Source organism: Pongo pygmaeus, chromosome 4, assembly GCF_028885625.2.
Source record: "Pongo pygmaeus isolate AG05252 chromosome 4, NHGRI_mPonPyg2-v2.0_pri, whole genome shotgun sequence".
Taxonomy (NCBI): Eukaryota; Metazoa; Chordata; class Mammalia; order Primates; family Hominidae; genus Pongo; species Pongo pygmaeus.
This window is the reverse complement of record NC_072377.2, coordinates 81,666,387-81,681,915: the sequence shown is the minus strand read 5'-3', so window position 1 is coordinate 81,681,915 and position 15,529 is coordinate 81,666,387. Positions and strand designations below refer to the sequence as shown.

General features: G+C 35.1%; 1 protein-coding gene across 1 annotated transcript in view; it reads left to right on the top strand.

Moving 5' to 3' along the window:
- Positions 1 to 13,775, top strand: part of AP3B1 (adaptor related protein complex 3 subunit beta 1) — a 289,899-nt gene extending 276,124 nt beyond the window's left edge. The window contains exons 26-27 of the mRNA XM_054487813.2: positions 503 to 641; positions 13,042 to 13,775. Of these exons, the coding sequence (XP_054343788.1) occupies positions 503 to 641; positions 13,042 to 13,195 (293 nt within the window). The 3' untranslated portion in view covers positions 13,196 to 13,775. The remainder of the gene's footprint in view (positions 1 to 502; positions 642 to 13,041) is intronic.
- Positions 13,776 to 15,529: the final 1,754 nt, after the last annotated feature.

Sequence of the window (15,529 nt, the reverse complement as noted above, 5' to 3'; positions counted from 1 at the left end):
TGTCATACTGAGGCCATTTACCAGGTATTGCTGCTAGTTATACTGGAATTACTTTGATGTGTTCTCAAGCAGCATTTGGCAATGAGAGATCTTTGGATGAACAGAAAAAAATAGCAATAGAAAAATATAGGAAATACATTTATATATTATTAAGAAGTAAAAGCTTACTAGTTTACATAAACCCCAGATTGAGTATACTTTAAAGAGACTGAAATTGATATTTCATATTTGTGGTTCTGTTTTTATCCTATCATACTTAAAATTAGATTTATTGAGTGATTTTTTACTGAATTTTTACACATTTTCCTATACAATGAGGATTTTAAAAAAACTTCTAAACGATTGCATTTTGTTTTGGTTTTATAATTATCTTGTAAATTACATCCTAAAATGGGTTTCTTTTGTTGAAAAAAAGTTAAAATTTTGGCCATGAGCTTAAAATTCGGTAAATGTAATTTTCAGAAAGAAATTAATAAAAGGGAGCCTTCTTTTGCTTTTACAGGAATGCTAACAGGAATGAATGAAACTTCTGCTGTAATCATTGCTGCACCACAGAATTTCACTCCCTCTGTGATCTTTCAGAAGGTTGTAAATGTAGCCAATGTAGGTGCAGTCCCTTCTGGCCAGGATAATATACACAGGTAGGTTCACTAACACAAGACGTGGAGGTGGAGATGACTTGAATATGTATAAATATATAATTTTAAATTCATTGTTTTCTTTGGAAATAATAACCCCTAAACATATATATATATATATATATATATATATATATATATATATATATATACGCACACTCCCTTTCTTTTCTGATGGTATAGTTGTTGATTGCTTTGCATTAAGGCTGTCTTTCCCATCTCAGAGGATCCTTATCATACTGGCATGGTCTTTCCTGAAAGATATACAGAGCATATTCACATTTTATAATAGCTTGGTAATTTATAAAGTTACCCTTTATGAGATGGTTGAGAGTTTATCTTATTTCACCAGATTCAGTAGATGTCCAGGAAGAACTATTCTGTAAAGCAGTATAGTTGGACTTTTTTAATTGAAAGGGAGGACATTTGGGTACTACATACAGATTTCCTTTTGATAGCCATCCCCTAAGACTGCTTCCAGTAAATAAGGAGCTGCTAGATGACCAACATGGGGGTAAATACAGCTTCTGTTTCTTAGACCAGTAATATTTTCTATCACCAAGTATCTGAAATATGAGATCCAAGTTATTTGTCCCGAAAGGCAGCAGAAAATGTGATTAATGTTTGCCCTCTTGTATTTTTATGAATGCCAGTGGCTTTAAATGAATGTAAAGATAAAAATAATTATCTCTTATCCATTTGGTGATTGCACAGTCCTCTGTGAGCTTAAGGGAATTCGTTGCAAACCATATCATGGCAGGCATACTTCTGCCATTAAAAATATCTACACACTATATATTTAGTGTGCCCTTTCTTATATAATTATCAATCATAGAAAACAAATTTAGCATCAAAGGGAAGGCCTGCAGACCTTAAAAAACATTTTTTTTAGTTAACACAGGAGCAAGAGAGGCCCCATATGAAAAATGCTACAGGTGATTTGGGTTTTAGATCTAACTCTGCCACTAATGGGCTTGGTAATCTTGGGGAACTTATAACTTCTTATGTGCTTTACATTCCTCATGTGTTTGGAAATGGGTGGCAGGAAAAAAAAGTGAGGGAGGATTGAAATGAAATTCTGTGATAGCTATGAAAGAACATCAGATTTGACTTCAGAAGAGCTGACCTGCCATTACTGTATCCGTAGTTGTCTAACTTCACTGTACTAATCACGGCAGAATAAAAACTGCATGTACTAGTTGAAAAATAGATTTCCCTTGTAGTGTTTTTTTTTTTTTAAGTTGCTCAAGAGGTCTCATGCTTTCATTTCTTTTTTTTTTTTTCCTTTTTTTTTTTTTTTTTGAGACAGAGTCTTACTCTGTAGCCCAGGCTGGAGCGCAGTGGCGCGATCTCGGCTCACTGCAAGCTCCGCCTCCCGGGTTCGTGCCATTCTGCTGCCTCAGCCTCCCGAGTAGCTGGGAGTACAGGCACCCGCCACCACGCCTGGCTAATTTTTTGTATTTTTAGTAGAGACGGGGTTTCACCGTGTTAGTCAGGATGGTCTCGATCTCCTGACCTCATGATCCACCCGTCTCGGCCTCCCAAAGTGCTGGGATTACAGGCGTGAGCCACCGCGTCCGGTCGCTTTCATTTCTTAGTTTATAACAAGCTCTATCTATCTCACGTAGGATGGTGATAAAATAAGAAAATGGATGTAAGGTCATGATACAGACCACCACAAAAATACAAGTTATTTATCAGTTAATGTTGTTCAATAGGGAAAAGAGTAAACAAAAGCCTTTTCAGTGAAAATAAATATTTTGATTTTGAGTTTTCCTGTTTCAATTTTATTCTGCTTTAAATACTTCTTTTCACTTTCCTAGGTAATTTTCTTTAACAGAAACTGTTTTTATTTATGGGTCCTTGGAATTATTGAATTTACTAAAACATCAAAATGCTGTATTATCAAGTATAACTTCTTCAGTATGAAATTTTACCTGAAACACCTAGTATCCAGCAATACTGCAGTCTTGTTTTAATATAGAGTAGCCACTGTTTATGCTGGAACATCTAGTTTAGTTTTGTTTTGTGTATAGGTTGTTTTGGGTTTCTTTTTTTTTAACTTTTCTGAAAGCAATGGCAGCTGTCTAGATTTTTGTTTCTGAGAAGAAAAAATGTCAAGGCTGGGCAAGGTGGCTTACATCTGTCATCCCAGTACTTTGGGAGGCTGAAGTGGGTAGTCTCTTGAGCCCAGGAGTTCAAGACCAGCCTGGGCAACATAGGGAGACCCTGTCTCTACAAAAAATATAAAATTAAGTCTGGCATGGTGGCACATGCCTGTGGTCCCAGTTACTTGGGAAGCTAAGGTAGGAGGATTGCCTGAGCCCATAGAGGTCAAGGCTGTAGTGAGCTGTGATCACACCATTGCACTCCAGCCTGGGTGACAGAGTGAGACCCTGTCTCAAAAAAAGAGAAAAGAAAGAAGAAAAGTGAAGTTACAAAGCCACATAAAAAGAAAGCTATCTTCCTATTGGGAGATAGACTTAGAGGGACCCTTAGCACAGTTGTATAATTCTTATTAAAGATAGTTTGCCAGTAACTTGTCTTGCTGGTTTGGAATGTAATACCTGTAATACCTGCTCAAATGATTTAAATTAAAATTACAATCAATTCTCAATTGTCCATGCTAATGCAGAGGAGACACACAACTAAGAACCATTTATATTTGACTTTGGAGTGCAGAGATTGAACCCAAAACTTAATGTTCGTGGTCCTCATACTCATCCACAATGTCTTGAGGCTTTTCTGTTCTACCCGTATCATCAGTGGCCTGATGTCTGGCTCTGTAACCTGGGGGAGGGCCCAAGTTACTACAGAGTCAAAAGTCAATAAAATACCTGTAGATACTTAAGAATAGCCTGTGCTGTCTTAACTTGCTTCTCAAGTCCCACCATACTGAATTGAAAAATATTTCATATTTGCTTTTATAGCTAAAGTATGGCTGTAATAATGTTCTAAATTTTAGAAAGCTTCCAGGTAACAAACACCTAAAGTTATTTGTATTTTTTATACAGATATTGACATAAATTATTATCCTGTGTATCTAACACTTTTTCTCATTCTTTTTGCTAATAGCAATTAAAACCAAAATAAACAATTGTTAATAAAACTGTACTTTTGTACGGTTTTTTTTTTTGCTTTTCTTAATTTCATTTAAAATGAAATAGCAATTAGTGTTTACATTATAATAATGTAAATTAACTGTTTACCACTTTATTGAAATAAATGTTTTTAACTATAGTGTTTCATATTATATTACCCTACCCTATGGAATTAATACATTTCTTTATCTAAGTTTATGTATTATTCAATTGCTAATGATAAAATTGAAATCCCTATGAGATTTTGAATGATTCCCTTATTCTTTTGTGATAGTTATGTTTTTGAGTTGATAAAGAGTAGAACCAAAGCCACTCTAATATTTATTAATGGTAATCAGTTTAGGATTATTTTTAAAAACACCAAGTATGAAAAGCATTTTTACTACTAGTATTTTAAGAGATTAAAATTTTCAGTATGATAAGTTACTCTTGGCTGGCTTATGTTCTATTTAATTTTTCAGGATCTTTTCTTTCTGAGAGGACTTTTAACAAGAATTAGTGTATTCGTTCTAACCCTTTAATGAATAGAGTTTCCATTGCCTAATTTTGGAATACTTTATTTCTACTACTCTTCAAATTTTATACATTTTTACATTAAATGCCAGGTAAAGAAATACTTAGTGTAAGAATTATCTAAGGAAAAGTGAACCTTTATTAATGTGGAGAAGTATGTAATGGTATAAAGTACAAATTTTAATTGAACACTTAATAGAAAATGATTCCTAACACAGCAACAGAAAATGGCCGTCATTAAGAAAAGCCAATTAAAGGCGCACAGGTTTTATGAAATTCACTTCAAAACCCAGAAACATTTTTTATTTCGTTAACACTTTTAAAGATCAATTGAAAAAGCAGCTCTACTGTTAGATTATATGATTTTTAGTTGTAATTTTCTAAATGAGTGATAGGATCAGAGCCAAACAGTATACTATTGAGAGACTCAACTTTATCTTCATTTCTGTCATACTTACTTGAAAAACCTGCTCTTTGAGAACAAAATCATCTTATTGAGATATACAGAGTGGCCGGGCATGGTGGCTCACGCCCGTAATCCCAGCACTTTGGGAGGCCAAGGCAGGCAGATCACTTGAGGTCAGGAGTTCAAGACCAGCCTGGCCAACATGGTGAAACCCCGTCTCTACTAAATATACAAAAAAAATTAGCCAGGCTTGGTGGCAGGCGCCTGTAATCCCAGCTACTCGGGAGGCTGAGACAGGAGAATTGCTTGAACCCAGGAGGGAGAGGTTGCAGTGAGCCAAGATGGCACTACTGCACTCCATCCTGGGCAACAGAGGGAGACTCCATCTCAAAAAAAAAAAAAAAAGAGATGCAGAATTATGGTCATTGTGTCAATCTGCTGTTTTCCAAATTACGGTTAACGCATGATAAGGAGTATTACAAAAATGAGAAGTTCCATCATCATCAAAAAGCATTTATTAAATATGTAGTTGAATATCTTCATTTCCTGTGTAAGATATTCAAATTTATTTTAATGAGATATACTATACATTGTGAAGGTCTTAATGTGTATTACTTAAGACAATACTAGTAAACTAATACATAAATAAAGTGTATCCCAAGGGCAAAATGGACAGCATTAAACCAGTATATGAATGGACTGCAAAGGCGAAAAGGGCAAGACCTCATGTGTTCGAAGGTAGGAGATTAGAGGCGTTAGCTGTGGGGATCCCGGGTTCATTCAGGGCCAGGAAAACTTTCATGTGATTCTCTGTGAAATATCCAGGAAGGGTTTAGGAAGGAGGTTTGTGTTCAACGTCGTGGAAATTGAGGTGCCTTGCTTTTATTACATTGCATGTCCTCTGATAACAGCACTAAGGAGTAAGTGCAGTGGCCAAAAAGCAGAAAACAAAAAACCTGTAGCTCCGAAATCGCTAAGGTTTTTCTGTACAAAAAAATCGTGTGTGAGTTTGTGTAAAACTCAGATTTCTGGAACCCACCCCAAAAACTCAGCTTCAGTAAATCTGAGACAGAGCCCAGGAATCTCTATTTTAGGCAGCACTCCGAGTGGTTAGAAGGCAAATGTTCCAAAGTCCACAGTTTGAGGCTGCCTGGAATTATCAAGCTGTAATGCCACATGACACATTTCAAAATATTTTTTCCTATGTTTATATGTTTTATTTTTTACCGATTAGTCAGTAAGGGATGCCAGTAGATGAGATGTTTGGTTTAATTTTTCTTACACATATCCCAGAGTGCTCCAGCAAGATAGTGTATTGTCCATTACGGGAGTACATTAGAGCGGTGTCTATAAAACAGTCTTAGACCATAACTGTGTATGTTTTTCAGCAGTCTCAGCCATCTCACATTTTCACCCATAGTCAGAAATCCTGACATTTGTATACAATAATATTGTTGAAAAAGTTGTCACACTTACCTACTCATTTTGCCTTTTCATGAACCACAAATTAACCCTCTGAGGAGAAAATGTGATATTTGATTGAAGACAGAACACCCTGTTTCTGCCATGATTCGATTTTAGTTCTTATCTTATTCGGTAAGATTCTGGAGCAACTTTCATTATTAACTTGTATTCGCTACTGATATTCCTTCCCCCCCCCTCCCCCTCCCCCCCGTATATCTTAATTAGTAATTTGGATTTTGTTTATCCTGTCACTTTTTAAATTTGCAAGCTTTTACCATATGCAACTTGTGGATAATTACAATCCTAGTCGAATAAATGTTGTTTTACTGTTGTCACTAGGTCCTTAACTATTAGGAAAGTCTGGTGCTGTGAGTGAAACAGTGTATCCATTGGCAACCAAGTAGTCAACTTTTTAATTTATCAACACACATAAAGACAGTTAATTTCAGGTTTAAAATAAAGTCTTATTATTTAATTCAAGTACAGGTAAATAACAACTTGTTTCATTTCTTTTTTTTTTTTTTTCTTTTAAGACAGGGTCTCACTCTGTTGCCCAGGCTAGAGTGCAGTGGCACAGTTATAGCTCACTGCAACCTTGAACTGGGATCAGGAAATCGTCCTGTCTCAGCCTCCTGAGTAGCTAGGACTGCAAGTGCATGCCACCATGCCCAGCTAATTTTTTTTTTTTTTTTTTTTTTTTTTTTTTTGTAGAGACAGGGTATCCCTATGTTGCCCAGGCTGGTCTTGAGCTCCTGGGCTCAAGCAGTCCTCCCGCTTTGGTTTCCCAAAGTGTTGGGATTACAAGCATGCGCCACCGTGCCTGGCCAACTTGTTCCATTTCTAGGCCTTAAACTCACCCAGTTAATCACCGTTATTACATACCTTTTTGAAGATTGTTAATAGGGGAAATACTGGTACACATTATTTTTAGTATCCTAAAAAGATCTATAACGTGTAACTCCTTCACTTAGTGTTTTTTTGGAGACCTTTGTGACAGATTTTGCTAGTGCTAGGGTTGCAAACACAAATGGCAAAGACACTTCTTGATGGGGTCTCTAATATTTCCCTTTCTCTGTTCTTAGGTTTATTAACTTTTGAGTTACTGTTTTTGTTTGTTAGTTGTTTTCTTCTCTGTTGGTAACTATATGGGATTTAAATTCTGGGTAATTTTGGAGAATTTGTAATTCTCCAAAGAATTTTTACTTTTCAAATAACATTGGACGTCTTGTTGACCTAATTTTATAAGCCCTGATACTACTGTCAACCTTCTTCATTGTATAAACAGAAACAAAATTTTGTATAAACAGTTTAAAGTATAAAACTATCAGGCTCAGGTCTTCTCTACAATATGACAAATTTTGAGTCTCAAACAGGACTGAAGATTTGTAGAACCTCTTTAGTAATCAAAACAGTTCTTTCTCAGGTTGGTGGCTGTCCACTAGAGGACAGCACTGCTTTTTTATCTGACTGCTTTGAACTCTGCAGGCCCTGAGCATCAGTTCATTGACAAACAAATGCGGACCTCAGTTAATTTTCACACAGAAAGCATATTTGGATATTTCAGAAGTAACCAAACTGCACAGCTGATTTTTACTTTAAAACATTCTCTAAAGTTTTATTTAAGTTCACCATTTAATGTCTTCTAATGCAACAATTTTACTAATGGGAATCTATAACTTTCACGTAAAAATGAAAGACAGGTATTCTTGATGCTTTTCCTTCTGGGTTGACAATTTTGTAAGGAATCAAAGAGAATGGGGTAAGAATGTATTTGTTTTACTATTAGTTTTCTCTTGTTAACCCCATCTCACCCCACCCCCACCAGACAAACCAGAAATGCTCTGAAATAACTGGGATGTTTTATGTCTTCTTTAAGCAAGGGCACTTAGATTTTTTAGCTTTCCTGTATAAAGAAAGAGAATGCATCATTGGCCTGATAGTGTGAGGAATAATTTTTTTATACCATCTCTGAAGATTAGAGTAGAAACTAGAGAGTGCTAAATTATGGTGGTTGTTTATTTTCTATTTTAACTTTTCTCATTTGAACGTTAGAGGAAAATACTACAATATTGTTAGGTGATTTTTTAAATAATTGGGAAAAATACATTGCTTTGTGTAAATTCTCTAAAACTAAATCACGTGTAAATGCTTTTTTTGTCCTTCACTATTAATTCAATAGTGTAATGGTTTAACTTTAAAATGCAATTTTATAGTCAACAAAATAGAATTTTTTACAACTTACAAATTCTCTGCCTGTTTAAAATGTTCTACTATATTAACTCAAGGTAATAAAGATTTATAATTTTAAATCCTTTGGCAAATAGCGCTCCAAATCACTATGCTTTGGTATTGATGTTTAGGAGGCTTATTCCAACCAGTATTTCTTACATATAATGATCGTGCGACTTCATTACACATTTGTCAACTTTGGACTAATTATTTTTATACAGCTAGGGCAGGGCACTGCATCTTGTGATCGTCTTTCTTACTAATAGGATTCTGTCTGCTTCAGCAGGCAGTAATTGAAGGCTTCATGTACAGAGTACAAAAAAAAAAAGTTTTAGCCTGAGTGGGTCATTGTCACAGCTTCTGGTAACCAGTAGAACAGAAAGCACAAGAAAATTGAACTCAGAATAGAAAAATCAGAAACCAGGAAGACTATCCAAGAGAAGAAAAAGCATGTCTTAGAGCTGTTGCATTAAGTATAGCAAATCTGATTCTGTGTAAAAAATGTTATGTTTGTGACTACCCTGGAGACTGACACAGCCTCTCAGATAAATACTTTTAAATTCATGTTGTACTGTTAATGTTATTTGTTAGAACAATTGAATTATAGGATTTCTTTTCCTTCTAACAAAGAACATATATGATTTATAGCCAGTTTGTTACAAATCTTAAAAAGTATAGTTTAAGTGCATGGAGAATAAATCTGTGTATTATAGATATTAGATTTTTTTCAAATTTGTTGTTGCTATTTGGTCTGTTTTTATAATTCTGACTATAGTTAAGACAAAGTAACTTTATAAGAAGAGTGAAACTTTTTTTTATTTAGCTTTGACAACCAGCTTATTCTGTCTTTTTCGTAAATCTTAAGAATTCTTATAGGCTTCAAAGATTAAATGTCAATTGCTGGAGATAATAGACAAAGAGACATTTAATAAGATGAAATACAGATATAGCCAAACAGTTTTACCTTCTCAGTTGGTGATTACAAACAGCAAGTGGCTGGTGGTAGAATGAAATGAAAAATATCTAGATGGTATCCTTTTAATAACATGGAGCCCGTCATACACAGGCAATACATCTTTAACTGTCATCCCACTTATTTGTTCTCATTTGTGGTGTTACTGCTTTTCGAGGTTGATTGGTCTCCCCGTAGTCCCTCCCTGTGTTACAGCTCCATTCAAAAAGGCTTTGTATTTTTCATTGCTGGTGTCTCTTTAGGGAGAGGAGAGTAGGGGATATTTAAAATGTTTTAAATCTTTAAAGGCAGAAATGTAAAATATGATGAGGAATCAAGTCCGCACGCTTTGAATTACACATTACTACAAAGTCAAGTAAACAATTTTTGAAGAGAGGACTCTTCCTTCTTAATGTTTTTGGAACAATAATAGATTATGTGTATGTTAGGTAAATAGGAAAAACTTTATCTGTTGACTGATAAAAACAAATTATTAAGGGTGCATTTTTGTATATATGAAAATAATTTGTGTGACCTGGAATCGGAATGCTTAGGTTCAGATTTCTGCTCAACCAGAAATTTGGTGTGTGACCCTGAGGAAGTTCTTCAACTTCTCTGGGCCTCGCTTCCCTCATCTATAAAGTGACCTGCCTCATAGGATTAAATGAAATAATTCCAGTGAAGCACTTAGAACCCACTGCCAGAACATAGTAAGTGCTTAACAAATGATAGCTGCTATCATCATTATGGTGATCAAAAATTTCTCATGCCTTTTGAAAAAATTTTGTCACAGTGTGATCTTAGCTCAAGGCCAAGTACAGAGGTTCTGATGTCAGCCATTAAGTTTAGTATATAAATATCTGACCCACACTGACTTTATAATCAATGTTTCTGACATCCCAAAGCTAGCTATTTATTACTTACGAATTAGTACTCTTTCCATAACAATTTTTCGCATGTATGTTGAAGCATAGCCTGTGCAGGAGTTAAATGATGAATAAATCTGGGGTGGTGGTTTTTGCCTTCCGAGGGCCAAAACAAACCAATTTTGATCATGCTGTGTTCCAATTAAATATATCCTTTCTGAACTGTGAAATGAGAATGTCAGAACATCTGATCTTCTAGTCTTCTGCTTTAAAACATTGCTTCCACCATTTGTGCCCACTAGAACATAGAGACCTAGTTAATAAAGGCAGTAGCTTTTACACCAGCTAGCAGATTCTGTTGCTAGGATGATTTGCTTAGCGTGTTTCCATTGCAGTGCAAGCAAATGCCTCTTTTCTTTCATACCCCTATTCTTTATAGTACTGAGACTTTTGTGGCAATAGGATTTCAAAAATACGTCCAAGATACTACTTCTAATCTCTGTCAATATACTGACACCAAAATTGACATTTGTCTCTGCCAACTTTATATTAATTGTAACATTGACTCTAAGTTTTTTAATAGAAAAGAGATAAAATGTGCCTTGGGGCTGTGCAACCCTGAAATTCAAACAACAGTGCTTTGTGTTCCTATTCAGGCATAATCTCCTCTATGGTCCCAAGGCACAAGTGTTAAGTAAATAAAGGGACTAATAAGACTATTGTTTACATAATTATAACCCTTTCAGAAATAGGGACCTCTGTTGAAATATTTGTTGAGTGAATTACACACGTGATGACCAAATCTGTGGGAAAAGTTGCATAAATGAATGGGAAAATAGAGCCACCTCATATCCTTTGGTGACGTGGTTTTACGGGAATATAAGCATTCTCCTATGAAGCAGAAGAGTCTGAAAAATTTAGACAAAAGGAATGCATAAACCTGTGAGGAGCCTTAGAAAAGAGAGATCATTTTAGGGCTGGTGATCTTTATGTTTCTCAAAGATGAAATTGAGATACCTAGTTCATAATCTCTCATGTGTACGTCTGAAAAGCAGATGGATGTGTGTGTGTTAAGAGGTTTATAAAAACCTCTTAACATTGGTACGATTTATATTCCTAAACTGGTTACTTACAATTGCTTCTCTCAGTAGGAATACTGCTCTGTCAGATTCCTTGGAAGTTTTCAGCATGCTTGTAGAGTGCACAAACAAATGACTAGGAAGATTTTCTAACATATTTTGTTGATAGCCCATTAGCTAACATTTTAAAACACAACTTCAAAGTGTTTATAATATTTGAAATTTAGTAAAATTAGCATATCTGTTTTGGTTTGGATACATTATTCTAATTATTGTTGGAAAACCTAGTTCATTATTTTATTTGTCCAAAAATGGCTTGTTTGGTTTTAAAAAAATTAATGTGTTATGAGATCTTGATGTTATTTTTTTAAAAACCCAAAAAAGAAATTACTTTTCATTTAAAGAGAATCTGCTTCCTGCTTAAGTGGCTAATATTTTAATTAAGTCGGGAGTGAAGTTTTTCTGAGTGTCTCCTGATAAACTCCCTCTTTTATGTTGATGGTAATTAAACAGATCCCTGTGGACACCGTGGGCTCTGTGCAAGGCCCATGCTAATTGTCAGACATGAGACACTGACCAGTTGGTTTGCTCTTGAATAGTCCGCAGCGTGCTGTTAGCGCGGCAGTTTTATTTTTATGTATTGTGAGCTGTTGTCAGGGCTAACTGGGTGCCATTGTGGCTGAAGATGTTGCGCAAATTGAGGCAGATGGCTCAGATTCAGACACGTGTCATATAGAAAGGGGCAAGGGGATTGGCCCTGCAAAGTGGGGTCACAGCAGGTCACAGACCTGCTCTACACTTGTTAGTGTTTTCAAAAGCTCATGTGCAGCAACTTTGTTTTTCTCCAGTCATCCCTGCAATCAAACCCCCTCCCCCAAAAAGTGTGTGGAACATGCTCCATGTGGAAAATGGAGGCTTGGGAGGTTCCTGTCTTCTTCCTTCATGAGCCTGAGGCTCAACTGTGCGTGCAGAATGAATTAGCAGGATTGACAGAAGTTCGTTATGCCTGCAACGGCTTTTCAGTCAATTGCAGTGCTTAAAAGGCTAGTTTTGCTTTTAATTCCATGTAATCAGTAGGTTCTTCATGTCTTGGAATTTAGAGTTAGAGCATTAGACCTCCAGTTTCCTCCGTTACACTCTAAAGCAAAAAGAAAGATCTAATGTTCTAAACATTTCAAAACAAAGAAAAAGGGAAGCGGGAGGTTGCACTTAGCTGTCACGTGATTTTGTTTCATGTCATCATTAACATTAGAGATTTAATTTGAATACTTTTACATGAGTGAATTCATTGAAACTTAGTAAGAATTTTATAATGTACATAAAATTATCTAACTTATTACATAATCATTTTCAGATATGAGGAGTTAAATTTTGAAGCTCTTTGAGAAAGGTACCTTTTCTTAACATGTTTTAAAAATAAAAATACAATGGTTTATTTAAAATGTCCCTATGCATGGTGAAATGTTAAATACCAAGTGGATGAATGGTTCTCAAATATATTGTAATGGAGAATTATTCACATGCATCTATTGTTTAAACTAATAAGTAAAATAGACTTCCTTTTTCTGTTCTGTTTTAAATGTGCACTAAAATTACCTGCTTGTGGTTAGCATGGGCTGGACAGTTTATTGATTTTTCAGAAGAATGCTTGGCTTTGGGTTTTTGGCAATAGGGAGCCTGCAGCAAATTATTTCATTTGACAAAAAAGAGTTATTTTAATCCTATTTGAATGTATGGCATCTCCTTTACCCTCCCCATCTCATGATAAACGGTCTCTCTTTTTTCTCTTCCAGGTTTGCAGCTAAAACTGTGCACAGTGGGTCACTGATGCTAGTCACAGTGGAACTGAAGGAAGGCTGTACAGCCCAGCTTATCATAAACACTGAGAAAACTGTGATTGGCTCTGTTCTGCTGCGGGAACTGAAGCCTGTCCTGTCTCAGGGGTAACCTGCTTACATCTGGACTTTAGAATCTGGCACACAACAAAAGTGCCTGGCATCCACTACTGCTGCCTTTCATTTATAATAATAATAGCCCTTCCATCTGGCAGTGGGGGAAGAATACACTCTTGACATTCTTGTCTCCTGCTTTAGAATGCTAGTGTGTATCTATCGTGTATGCAATACTTTCCCCCTTTTTGCTTTGCTAACCAAACAGCATATATTTTACTGTCAGTTTTCTCAACTCTTGAATCCATGTGGCATTTTCTCTGTCCTACTGCTTCTTTTGGCCTCCTTGTCTTCCTTCTCTTTTTTGACAATGGCAGACATGAATGAGATATTTAAAGTTCATTGGAAATCATCTTCCCTACAGCAGTAAGCAAAAATTAGCAAAGAGATAGTCTAAATGGCCTCTCAGCTTGGTATGTGAAAATGGGATCACATACTTTTTAAATCCGAATACAAAAAACATGGTCTCTGCAAGATTTTGTTCTTTGAATTTCTTGATATTGTAGTTGATTATTGATAACTGTCATCATGAAATTATCTCTCAATAATAAGATAAATAAACTAGCATATGAATCATATTTGTCTTTGCATTTTTAATGAGAAACTATTAATAATCCTGAAGTTCATATGCTAAAGTTTTCTTATTTTAAAGCAAGTATTTTGAGTGTTACATTATGCAGAGAAGCAATGTGGTTTAGTTAGCGAAAGAAAAACCACTTCCAAACCAAGTACATTTTCTACTTATATTATAGTTTACTCCAAGGAAAAAAAATTGGTGTATTTAGTAACAAAAACAAAAATCTTCGTGTTGCAAAATAAACATCTCTTTCTAGGTAATTTTGATCTATTAGTAGATATCTGATTACGTGGCCTGCTGAATAAATTCTTTGAATCTCATTTTTCCTTATGCCCAACTTTGGAAACTAACTAGCATAAACTTATAGAAATGTTTAAAACTAGTTATATGATCAACATGTTAGCATCTTTCCCTAGAGTATTTATTTTATTTGCTACCTTAAGTTACTGTTTTTAAGGTTGTTCTATAATCAGAGAACTTTTCTAATACTTTCCTACCTTTTTAAAACCAGTTGAAATTTTACTTCCTTTTTGAAGCAAGGTAATGGACTTTCAGGTAGTATAAGCTACTCAGTTCTTTTTGTATAGAGCCACATACATAATGATTTTTAAAAAGTAAAAAGGAAGTGACTGTACATTGCTTGAAGCATTATAGGAAGGCTGAAAAGAAAAGAATGGAATTTTCTTGGAACATACATATTGAAAAGAACAAAACAGAGTAGAAAAATTATTTAAATTTTCAAGCTGGTGGGATGACAAACAAAATTGTTAAATTTTCCTGCTCCAGAAATATAGCCCTGACTCTCCGGGAAGAGAATGTACAGAAGTGCAATGTACAGAAGCCACGTGTACATTTTGTTCCAATTCTGTACTATGTGTACATTCTGTACCATTCTGTACCAACGTATGGAAGCCATGCATTCCACTTCCCTCTGGAGCCTGGGCACTGTGGTAACACACCAAAAAGCCCCTCTGTAATCGCAGGTCATTGGCATTTCCATATTAGCCTTATCGCTCAGAGCTTCATAACTTTGAATTTTAAGTCAATAACTTTTTGAAATGTTAGACAGAATTTGACAGGTTTAATACCTGTTTTCTGAGGAAGAAAAAAAAAATTATCCATGCTGTCTTCAGGCAGAGGGAAAGTGCATGTTGTGATTGAGAAAGGTCTTATTTTTCCTTAAATTAGGACGCTCATCTTTAAAAGATAGTTCACACATTTGTATTTTTTTAAATTAAGGAAATTTAATTAGGACTTTCCTTTTGACTAAGTTATTTTTGGCTGCTAACTTTTAAAATTATGTTAAATCAATAATATAATGTAGTATGCATCAGTGAACAGCATGTATCGATTGTAATGTGCGCTACCAGTTGAAACCGTTTTAACACTAGTAGCTTAGTATCATTAAAATGTTTTTCACGTAAAACAGAAAAATGGCCAAAGCCCCAAGTTAAAGGTTTGGTTTTTTTTCTTTTGTGGTGTGGTGATTCAGAGTTCCTTGCCTCATATTTCCTTTAACTTTATCATAATCCATGATTATCTTTAAATTGTTCCATTGAGTCGAGTTAGTCAATGTTGAATTCTTAATTCTAGCTATATTTTTTCATTTTAATGTTCACTTAATGGGACATTTTATGTACACCAATCTTGAAGAATGGCTCTCATAGTATATTTCAGACTACGCCTCATTTTTGATATCACAATACATTTGCTTTATTTATTATGAGAGTTTTTTAATTCTAAAGAGGCTGTAAC